At 36.4% G+C, this 12206-nt stretch overlaps 1 protein-coding gene across 1 annotated transcript in view; it reads left to right on the top strand.

Moving 5' to 3' along the window:
* Taok1 (TAO kinase 1) overlaps nt 1-12206 on the top strand; it is a 133290-nt gene that overhangs the window by 105838 nt on the left and 15246 nt on the right. Inside the window, 7 exon segments of the mRNA XM_047543843.1 lie at nt 239-367; nt 3482-3685; nt 5696-5935; nt 10096-10182; nt 10184-10309; nt 11327-11456; nt 11459-11507. Of these exon segments, the coding sequence (XP_047399799.1) occupies nt 239-367; nt 3482-3685; nt 5696-5935; nt 10096-10182; nt 10184-10309; nt 11327-11456; nt 11459-11507 (965 nt within the window).

The raw sequence follows: 12206 nt of genomic DNA, 5'->3' as shown, positions 1-12206 counted from the left end.
CTGGGTTCTAATTTGTGATCCTCCTGCCTCAGCCTCCCAAGCCCCTGGGATTATAGGGGTGGGCCACGAGGCCCAGTTGGTCAGATATTTTATTTTGGTGTTGTTTCTACTGATTTCTTTGTTCTTAAGAAATAAAGTATCTTTAGTGATGTATATTAATATTAAACTACTGCTTTTAATGTATCTCCTTTGAGTCTATTATTTAACTAATTTGATTCATTTAAAAAATTTCACGTAGGCTAAAGTGATGGCCAATGAGGAGAAAAAATTTCAGCAACATATTCAGGCCCAACAGAAGAAAGAACTCAATAGCTTTTTGGAGTCCCAGAAAAGAGAATATAAACTTCGAAAAGAACAGCTTAAAGAGGTATTTATTTTATAAAAAATTTGTGTCAGGTTCCTGCTTATTAATTATATTTAATGGTTCTCAACTCATAAAGCCAGTAGGATAAAATTTTCTTTTATTGGTTGTGGCCACTAAATGTGTATCAGCTTATGCCACGATATTGATTATAATTCATTACCCTTAACTGCCTGAGTTTCCTAGTTGAATAGGATCTTAGAAAGAACCTTTCCTGAAAATGTAAATTATTTCATTTATAATAGCTTTCCTAAGTGCCTATTAATTAACTGACTCATTAGAAATAAAAATACCTGAGCTGTGGGAAAAAATGCACGTTTCTTACTTTCAAAGTAAGCCAGTGCTGTATGTGGTGATGCATGTCTATAATCCTAGTAACCCTGGGGGATGAGGCAAGAGTATTGCAAGCCCAGCCTCAGCAACTTAACAAGGGCCTAAGCAACTTAGTGAGATCTTATCTCAAAAATAGAAACAGTGAGGTATGAAACTCAGTGGCAAAGCATCATTGGGTACCAACCCTAGTACGGTGGCGGGGGGAGGATGGTGCAGGGGGGGCGTGGTAAGCCTGCTGGGCACTGTGGTACATACCTGTAGTCCTAGCTACTCAGGAGGCTGAGGGTCAGTTGAGACCACAAGTTTGAAACCAGCATGGGACAGCATTGCAAGGTCACATCTTAAAACGGGATGTTTTAACTACTGAGCTACATCCCTAGCCCTTTTAATTTTTTTACTTTATGATAGAGAATTGCTAAGTTGCTAAGGACCTTGCTAAATTGCTGGCCTTAAACTTGAATCCTCTTGCCTCACCCTCCCAGGCCACTTGGGATCACAGGCAGGTAACACCGTGCCTGGCAAAACTACTAATTTATATGCTTTTATTTGTATGTGTTCAAATATCTTATAAACTAAACTTGTAAGGAATTGATCTTCTTATAGCCAGACTTGGTGGCACATACCTGTAATCCAATCAAGTTGGGAACCTAAGTCAAGAGAATCTAAAGTTTGAGGCCATCCTCAGCAGTTTATCAAGTCCCTAAGCAACTTAGTGAGATCCTGTTTCAAAAGAATAAGAAAATGACTGGGGATGGGGATATAACTCAGTAGTGAAAGCTCCCCTAGGTTCAGTCCACAGTATCTCCCCCTCCCCTGCCCCAAATCGTGATCTCTTTCTTGAATAACAGAGGAAAGAAGATAGTAGTCATACCTAGGAAAGATAGTTGATTTATACTTTATACAATATTGATTCTCTTTAGGTTGAAAATATACCAGTATTAATTAGCATTGTAGGGTTTGCCTCGTTGAGTATATCATCAATTGTTTTTTTTTTTTTTTCACTTTGCCCAATATAAATGCATTTTCATGGTATTAGTTTTTGAGATGATATTTAACATGATATAGAAAAGCATTTGTTTTGCTCTGTTCAGTGGTTATTAGTGCTAAAAATTAAGTACCATTCTAAAGTAAATTTCTGTTCTAATCATGGTTTTTTTTGTTTGTTTTTGTTTTTGTTTTTGTTTGTGATGCTGGGGATTGAACCCAGGGCCTTGTGCTTGCAAGGCAAGCACTCTACCAACTGAGCTATCTCCCCAGCCCCTAATCATGGTTTTGTTGATTTTCCATTTACTTTCCAGTTCTTTTACATTTAGCTCATCTGTAATTTTGCTGAAAACTTAATATCAAGAATGTAAATTGAGATGATATTTTACTGTATTTTAGCCCTAATTTTAATTCATACGTGATTTTTATCTGAAAGCACTCCCTTTTGTCTCTTCTTGGGAAAGTTTTAAAGAAGAATGTGTTTTACTTTATTATAAACGATCATTGTGTCCTTTGAAGCTAGGAACCAACAAAATATAACTGTGTAAAACTAAAAAGTATACAGGTTTTCTAGCGTACATATATCTTTTTCTTGTCCTATTTCATAAGTAACTCAAAAAAGAGGAAAATGTTACCTGCTTTCTCCAGGTCATTACTCTGCCTAAGCACTAGAGAGAAAGCAATTAAATACTTTTTTTTTTTAACTTTTAATTTTTTACAGACTGCATTTTGATTCATTATACACAAATGGGGTACATCATTTCATTTCTATGGTTGTACACAATGTAGATTCATACCATTTGTGTAATCATACATGTACATAGGGTAATGATGTCTGTCTCATTCCACCATTTTTCATACCCACCTTCATTTCCTTCTACATAATCTAAAGTTCCCCCATTCTTCTCTCACTCCCCACCCCCTCACCCCCATTATGTATCATTCTCCACTTATCAGGGAAAACATTCAGCCTTTGGTATTTTGGGCTTGCTTATTTCACTTAGCATGATATTTTCCAGTTCCATCCATTTATTTGCAAATGCCATAATATAATTATTCTTTATGGCTGAATAGTATTCCATTGTGTATATATATCAGAGTTCTTTTTTTCCATTCATCTGTTGAAGGGCATCTAGGTTGGTTCTACAATCTAGCTATTGTGAACTGAGCTGCTATAAACATTGATGTGGCTGTGTTACTGTAGTTTGCTGATTTTAAGTCCTTTGGGCATAAACCGAGGAGTGGGATAATTGGATCAAAAGGTGGGTCCTTTCCAAGTTTTCTGAGGATTCTCCATACTGCTTTCCAGAGTGGCTGCACCAATTTGCAACTCCACCAGTGATGTAAAAGTGTGCCTTTTTCCTCACATCCATGCCAACATCTATTATTGTTGATATTCTTGATGATAGCCATTCTAATTGGAGTAAGATGAAATCTTGGAGTTGTTTTAATTTGCATTTCTCTAATTACTAGAGATGTTGAACACTTTCTCATATATTTATTAATTGCCTGTGTGTCTTCTTCTATAAAGTGTCCAGTTCCTTGGCCCATTTATTGATTGAGTTCTTTGTATTTTTAGTGTAAAGTTTTGTAAGTTCTCTATGAATTTTGGAGATAAGTGCTCTATCTGAAGTGCACGTGGAAAAGATTTTCTCTCACTCTGCAGCCTCTCTCTTCACATTCTTGATTGTATCGCAATCAAGAATGCGAACCTTTTATTTAAGGTTACCATATACCAAGTGACACGTTCATACAGTTAATTATGTATTGTGAACTGAGTTTTTGTTGTTTTTATGTTGCTAGGAGCTGAATGAAAACCAGAGCACCCCTAAAAAAGAAAAACAAGAGTGGCTTTCAAAGCAGAAGGAAAATATACAACATTTCCAGGCAGAAGAAGAAGCTAACCTTCTTCGACGTCAGAGACAGTACCTAGAGCTGGAATGCCGTCGCTTCAAGAGAAGAATGTTACTTGGGCGGCATAACTTGGAGCAAGACCTTGTCAGGGAGGTATGTGTGTAAATGGTGTGAAAATAAAAATCCTTTATCACCAGAGTCTTTCCTGAATATTTGCCAGTCTCATCCCACATTCAGAGTCTTTGCACTTATTTTTTCCTGTGTCTGAGTCACTCTTCCCCAGATAATCACAGGACTTGCTTTCTCTTTTCTTTATGTCTTCACTCAAATGTCACTTCCCCAGACATGCCTTCCCTGACTACCAAATCTTTTTCCCTTCTTTAAATATTCCTTGCACTCTTCCCTCTTATGCACACATGTGCACATACACACACATGCTTTGGGGGAAAGGGAGTCATGTTTTCCTCACCAGAATTGAAGTTGTATAAAATAGCAGACTTTGTCTAGTTCTTTATATTGCCAGTTTCTGGCCCATAGTAGGCATTCAATAAACAATTTAAATAATATATGAATAAAATAAATACTTACTTTTAAATATGGGGAGATAATTGGTCAGCCTTTGCCTCTGATTTGAAATGGGTACCATGAGATATATGTTGCCATTTAATGCATTTTTATAATCATGTTAGCTATTAACATGATTGGGCAAATGTAGAAACTTATACCAATGAAACCAGTTGTCCCCATGATCAGGATGTCTGTGAACATAAATAAATTTATTTCCGAGAGTGATTTAAAAGCTTCAAATGTAACATATTTTGCAAATACTCTAATAATCAAAGAAATGTTAATAAAACATCAGTGAGATTAAAAAATACTTAAAAAGATGGATAATATCTCATCTTGGTAGTGGCATGGATTAATGGACACTGTTGGTAAGAGTATCAGTTGCTGCTGCCCTTTCAGAGCGTGGTTTTAGCAGTAGGTATTTTGTGTTTTTTTTTGTTTGTTTTTTTTTTTGGGGGGTGCTAGGAATTGAACTCAGGGCCTCATGCATGCACAGCAAGCATTCCAAAACTGAGCCACATCCCCAGTCCCTAGTAATAACTTTTAAAATACATGCTTGTATGCTTTTTTCTACTTCTTATATCCTCCAAATAAAAACCAAAACCAAAACATGATTATATGATACACTATATGTAGATATTTATTGAAACTTTTAAAAAGCAAAAAATGGAAACAATGTACTTGTCTAGTCACATAGGAATGGTTGGGAAAAAAATGGTATCACAAAGTAGATTTGAGCCAGTCATGGTGGCACACAACCTGTAATCCCAGCTACTCAGGAGACCAAGGTAGGAAGATAGCAAGTTAAAGGGCAGCCTGGACAACTAGTGATATCCTGTCTCAAAATAAAAAATCAAAAGGTCTGGAGTTGTAGTTCAATGACAGAATGCCCCTGGGTTTACTCTTTAGTACCTAAAGGCAGGGGGATGTAGGGGAACGGTGACTTTTAGTGAACTTTTAGAAGAATCTTTATGTACTGATCTCATCTGGAGATACACACACACACACACACACACACACACACACACACTCTACACTGTTAAATGACGAGAGCAAATTAAACATGCCTGAAGTGTATATTATTGAAACTGTATGTTTTTCAAATAATGAATGTGTCACAAATAAATAATTAAAAAAAAAGATGAGAAGCATATGCATCAAACTGTTGGCCTCTGGGGAGATGGGTTTGCAGGGCTTAAAGGAGGGTGAGTTTGAATTTTACATAATGTGTATGTGTGTACTTGTTCTTTTTGATCTGAAAAATTATTTTGAAGAATAACATTTATTGAACATCATTGATGGGTCGTATTCTGGGAACTTTTATTTATGAACTTATTTCCTCCTCACATTAAATCTGTGAAACAAGACTTGAGCTGTAGGGGGTCTGGTTTAGTACATGCTTAGCATGCATAAGGCCCTAGGTTTCATGCCTAGCACCTTCAGAAATAAAAAATGTGACAAAACCCTAATATTTACTATGCAGCTATAATTGAAGCAAAGGGTTAATTGCATCTGTTTCTTTTTCTTAGAATTTTTGTTTTTTCTGTCATTGTACCAGCTGTAAATTATACCTTTGTCTTTTTTGTTATGGATTAGGAGTTAAACAAAAGACAGACTCAGAAGGACTTAGAGCATGCAATGCTACTTCGACAGCATGAATCCATGCAAGAACTGGAGTTTCGTCACCTTAACACAATTCAGAAGATGCGCTGTGAGTTGATCAGATTGCAGCATCAAACTGAGCTCACTAACCAGCTGGAATATAACAAGCGAAGGGAACGAGAACTAAGGCGAAAGCATGTCATGGAAGTTCGACAACAACCTAAGAGTTTGAAGGTATCTTTAGTATAAGCTTCTTGAAGGGGTAAAAAGATAAAAGGCATCCATGGAAGCAGAAAAAAGCTAAGACAGATGTATAGTCACTAAGAAATTGAGCAGATTTTTTGCTTTTTAGCATCTTCAGTGGGTTTCAATGTGTACTGCTTGTTAACTGCAGACATTAGCTTATGTATTTCTCATCAGAGTACAAAAAAATAACTAAAACTCTCTACTGTGGGAAGTACCAGGAAATAAAAATCAAGATTCTCATTTTAAATATACCCAGTATCCACTGGGTACATTGGCACATGCCTGTAGTTTCACCAACTCAGGTGACTGAGAAAGAAGAATCGTAGGCTAAGGCCAGCCTCAGCAATTTGGTGAGACCCTGCCTCAAAAAAATAATAATAAAATAAAGAAGACTGAGGATATAACTTAGTGGTAAAGTGCCCCAGCATTCAATCATCAGTTCCAATGTAAATACATGTACCCAATGTCCTATGCTGGTATTATATTTCACATGTCAGCAATCTGTTTGCTTCTCTCTGTTGTCCCAAGTAATATAGTTTTTAGAATGTTTACTCTAAATGTGATTTGTATGAAATATAAGAATATAAAAATAATTTCCCTCTCTTCCCTTGTCCCTTCAGCTACCTTGTCTATTCTCTTTTACCAAATTTGAGACTAAAGAAATTTTCAAATTTTTTAACTTTTAATGAACATAGAAGATTGAATCAAATGAATCCTTATTTTTTTTGTACTGGGGATTGAACCCAGGGGCACTTTAAACCACTAAGCCATATCCCCAGACCATTTTATTTTTAATTTTGAGACAGGGCCTCACTAAGTTGGTGAGACTGGCTTTGAACTCATGGCCTTCTGCCTCATCTTCTCAAACCACTGGGATGACTGGTGTGCACCACTGTGCTAGCTCACCAGTGAATTTTAAAACATTCTTATTAAATGTGTTCATAGAATACCTAGCCTGTGATTTAACATGTCTGTTAAATTAATTATGGTTTTAAAGCCAGTAGCACCCGGAATTAAATTAAACTAAAGTTTGTTAGTTTCTCTGTCATAATAAATCTGATATGACTAATTTCTCTGGGGCTTGAATGATGGATAGTTGTTTTGACTCTCTGTGTCCTATTGTTAGAACCTTTTCAGTTTGAGAAATTATTAAAATATAGTCTATATTTTTCTTAGGTGCTACATAAAAAATGAAAATATTTCAGTTAGAGTCAGACTTTAAATAGGATGCCTCTATGAGCTCAAGGTTTCCTTTAGTAGGGGAAAAAAAATCACCATTTTCCTCTTATAAAACTTTCCTCTCCACAAGTCAATTTGATATAGTTTTAACACGTAGTCCTGTTTGTATTACTTAAGTTAATGGTTGCCCTCTTCCAGCCTTCTGTAAAACTTTAAAATGGAGAAGGGGAGACTTCAGATCTAGCACTTACGTATGTTGACCAAGATTTGTGTGTTGGGAGGGGTTTCTATGGAATGGGTGGGGTAAAAACCTACTGCCTACTCTGCTATTTCTTAAGTTTACCATCCATATGATCTTTTTTGTCAGTGTTATGAAAGTAGAAATAATGTAATGTTTATCTTGTTTTCACTTGAATCAACCATTGAGGGATGTAGTTTATTCTTGGCATAAAGCATTAATATTACTCATGTTGAAGAAAAAAATTTTAAGGAGGGTGGATTTTTTCCCCCTTATTAGGCAGTAGTATGTAATGATTATAGATTTCTTTGCACAACAATAAACATATTTTTTAGTCAGGCGTGGTGGCACATCCTCTGTTTCCAATAACTTGGAGTCTGACACAGGAGAATCGCAAGTTTGAGGCCAACCTCAGCAAGTTAGTGAGACCTTGTCTCAAATAAAAAATTAGAAGTGAGAATGTAGCTCAGTGGCAAAGCACCCCCTAGAGTGAATCCCAAGTACCAAAATAATGAAAAAATTATAAGAATTTTTTAAAGTATAGAGGCTATGCTACAGAGGCAAAAGAGAATGTCTAAACGTCATTGTTCCAAGTGCTCTAAGAACACTTGGAAGAATTATGTTAACTGAGAACAGTATTTAAGAGTAGTGCTACTAAGCATAACTAAACCAAGAGTCATTTCTAGGTAGTCATTTCTTCACCTTTCACATAATAAAGGTATATGACTAGGACTTGTTACCTCAACTGGTAAAAAAATATGGAAATATTCATATTAATGTTCTAGTACGGGGAAGGACTTTAAAAACAAATGTGTAACTTGGTCACACATGCATTTGTTGCATGCATACTGAATCATCCATTCGATACCTGTGAATATTTATAGTAAGGTAAAATAATTCAACTATAGATTCTGTCTTAGAATAGTAAATTAATATGCTCTTTTTTATAGGCTACCCCTATACCTTAGAGAGGTATAGTTCATCTTATTAAAACTTATTTCTGAGTTCATAGTATACCTGCCTGGTGATTAACCAAAGCTGAAACCAAAGGTCTTCTGTCTCTAAACTCAAATTATTTTTAATCTCAGAAATATTTGAGGCTGGGGTTGTGGCTCAGTGATAGAGCACTTGCCTGGCATGGGTGGGGGGCTGGGTTCGAGACTCAGCACCACATATAAATAAATAAAAAATCCATTGACAACTAAAAAGTAAATATATATATTTTAGAAAAAGAAGTATTTATGTAACTCATATCTGTTATCACTCCAAAAAGAAGGTTGTGCCTCCTTAGCCCCAAAGCTTTTGTTCAACCTCTTGAGAGATAACTCAGCTGACTTTGAAGTTTTGCTTGTGGTTCAGAGTAAACCATTAATGCTGGGTGCATTGGCACATGCCTGTAAACCCCAGTGAGTTGGGAAGCTGAAGCAGGAGGATTACAAGTTGCGAGGCCAGCCTCAACAACTTAAGAAGGCCCTAAGCAACTTAGTGAGACCCTGTCTCAAAAAAATGAAATGAACCAGGTGCAGTGGTGCACACCTATAATCCCAGCAGCCAGGAAGCTGAGGCAGGAGGATCGAGAGTTCAAAGCCAGCCTCAGCAAAAGTGAGGCACTAAGCAACTCAGTGAGACCCTGTCTCTAAATAAAATACAAAAATAGGGCTGAGGATGTGACTCAATGGTTAAGCACCCCTGGGTTAAATCCCCAATACAAAATAAAAGCAAAGAGTAGACCATTACTAAGTATCTTTCTACTTAATTATTCTCTTAAGATAAAGATAACTATAATAACAATAGAATCAGCTGCTAATATAGACTTCCAAGTCATCCTCCAGTTTGGTACATAGAATGCACAAAAAATATGGTTTATTATAGACTGTTAGTTAAAGAGTCGAGATTATCATTAAAAGAAATTGGAGCAAAGTATTTCAGGTGGTTTAAAAAAAAAAAAAAAGCCAAATAAAGGGCTGGGCTGTAGCTCAGTGGCAGAATACTTGCCTAGCATGTTGTGAGGCACTGGGTTTGATCCTTAGCACCACATAAAAATAAATAAAATAAAGGCATTTTGTCCATCTACAACCACAAAATTAAATAAGTAAACATGATTTTTTTTCTGCCTCAGATATGTGGTAAAAATTTGCCTTGTAATAAAGTGCTTTTATATTTTATTTATTACACTTAAGTTTTTAGAAGAAATTAATTTTGGTATGAGTATACATAGTCATTAAAGCTAATTTTATATTTATTCGTGTCACTAAATTACTAGTGAAATAACGAGTTTTGGGCTGGGGATATAGCTCAGTTGGTAAAGTGCTTGCCTTGCAAGCACAAAGCCCTGGGTTCAATCCCCAGCACCGCAAAAAAGAAAGAAAGAGAGAGAGAGAGAGAGAGAGAGAGAGGAGAGAGAGAAAGAGAGGAGAGAGAGAGAGAGAGAGAGAGAGGAGAGAGAGGAGAGAGAGAGGAGAGAGAGGAGAGAGAAGAAGAAGAAGAAGAAGAGAAGAGAAGAGAAGAGAAGAGAAGAAAGATAAATTAGTTTTTTTGTGTGTGTGTGAAAATGCATAGAATCCAATAGTTTGACTGAATAGCCAAACGCAGAAAATACCTGCAACCTTACCATCTGACCTTTTCGGTTTTTCCTCTTTTCTTATTAGCCTTTTATTCCTATTTAAGTATGCACAAGGTATACCAAATGCGATATGTTAAAACTTACATACATCCATTTTTTTCTTCCCAGTCTAAAGAACTCCAAATAAAAAAGCAGTTTCAGGATACCTGCAAAATCCAAACCAGACAGTACAAAGCATTAAGAAATCACCTACTGGGAGACTACACCAAAGAGCGAGCATAAAGCTGTTCTGAAAAGGCTCAAGGAGGAACAGACCCGGAAGTTAGCCATCTTGGCTGAGCAGTATGATCACAGCATTAATGAAATGCTCTCCACACAGGCCGTAAGTTTGCTTTATTTGGGCCAGACAAGTTTAGTGCCTCTTTTCTCTACCACTGATAAAATCCTAGCAATTAAAATACTAGTTGAAAATGATTACTCTCCTGAAGCTAGGGAAACAGTAATGGTGGTCCATGTTCTTTCTTTTTTCATCATGGCTTGGAAATGTTGTGACATGTATAGAATTCTCACTGATGCATTTAGATATGAGGTTCTATATCAACTCCCTGATATAGAACAGAGCCCAGTAGCTTAACAAGATTGTAATAGAAGCTTTGGTATGCAAAATGTAGTAGTATATTGGAAATCCAAATGGTCATATTTGAGTGCAAATATGAAATATATTGAAAGGTACGGATAATAAATATTTTAAGCTTTGCAGACCAGGAAGCATAGTGAGGATATTATGTGAGTACTTACATAACCATTTTAAAATATAACCATTTCCGAATATAAAATTTTACATAGCTAGTCGTGGTGATGCACAACTGTAATCCCAGTGGTTCAGGAGGCTGAAGCAGAAGGATTGCAAATTCAAAGCCAGCCTCAGCAACTTAGCAAGACCCTATCTCAAAAATAAAAAGGGCTGGGGATGTGGCTCAGTGGCTAAGTGCCCAATGAGTTTAATCTCCAATACCCCACCAAAAAATCATTCATAATTTGTGGACTATCATAAACAACCAGCCACCTAGATTGGCCTGTAAGCTGTAGTTGATTGTTCTTTGTCTTATACTTATTTCCACTAGGGAGGAAGAAATTGAGTTTTATATCACCTAATCAGATTCTAGGTTTTTCATAAGAAAAATGTAGTTATTCAAGCACCCTCCAAATAGCTTATGATAACTTGGTCTTCATAATACATCATTGGTTTTGTGCCTTTCTTATCAGAGATGTTTACTCCTGGACACATACAATTATATAGCAAACAAAGAGTAGACTGTTTTCTCTCACTCCTTCTCCTTTCCATAAGTCATGAATAGATAGCTCACAGTGGGATAGATCTGTTTTCTTTTGCTTTCAGCTGCGTTTGGATGAAGCACAGGAAGCAGAATGCCAGGTTTTGAAGATGCAGCTGCAGCAGGAACTGGAGCTGTTGAATGCATATCAGAGCAAAATCAAGATGCAAGCTGAGGCACAACATGATCGAGAGCTTCGGAGCTTGAACAGAGGGTCTCCCTCCGCAGGGCACTCTTAGAACAAAGGTATAAATAACAGAAGGAAGATAATTGTCCTAGTATGTACTTTTATCAAAACATTTTAATATTGACAGGTTACATTACATTTCTTTCATAATATATTATTTCCTTAATTCTAGTTTTGGTACTGTTTTTGTTTTCATTTTTATTTAAAATGACTGATTCAGTAATGAACCTTATAAATATGAGTTCTAAAAATCAGGGGATACAATTTAGTAGTAGTTGTTAGAGAAGAATTTAAGGTTATGGGAAAACAATTGAATTGTGAGAGTAGCAGCTCTGGCTCCATGTTCCTCACTTCTTTTGTGTACCTAGCTCTACCTAAAGAGGTTGGATAAAGACTGAATAGTGAAGAAAAGGAACTGCAGTAATTGCCTGGGAGAGGCAGGGACAAAGGATCAGGACTATATATTTTACTTATACATCCTTGACCTGGAACTATACAGATTGGGTGGAAGATTATTACTGAGGGACAGAAGGTTAAAACCAGTTCCACACAGGTGAAACGTTAGGCTGAAAATATTACTTCTGGGTACATCTTTATTTTTTCTGACTTACTCTTTGTCAGATAAATTGTTAGAATAGAATGAGAATCTCCAAATTTCATCCTTTAGAATACAAAGGAGTGTGCATGTGTGTATGTGTGTATTTTGGGAAATTATGAGAAGTGGTAGAATAGCAGTTGTACCCAGGATTCAGAGCTGT

Source organism: Sciurus carolinensis, chromosome 3 (genome assembly GCF_902686445.1).
Source record: "Sciurus carolinensis chromosome 3, mSciCar1.2, whole genome shotgun sequence".
Classification (NCBI taxonomy): Eukaryota; Metazoa; Chordata; class Mammalia; order Rodentia; family Sciuridae; genus Sciurus; species Sciurus carolinensis.
The sequence above is the reverse complement of the archived record's forward strand: the minus strand, read 5'-3'. Positions and strand labels throughout refer to the sequence as shown.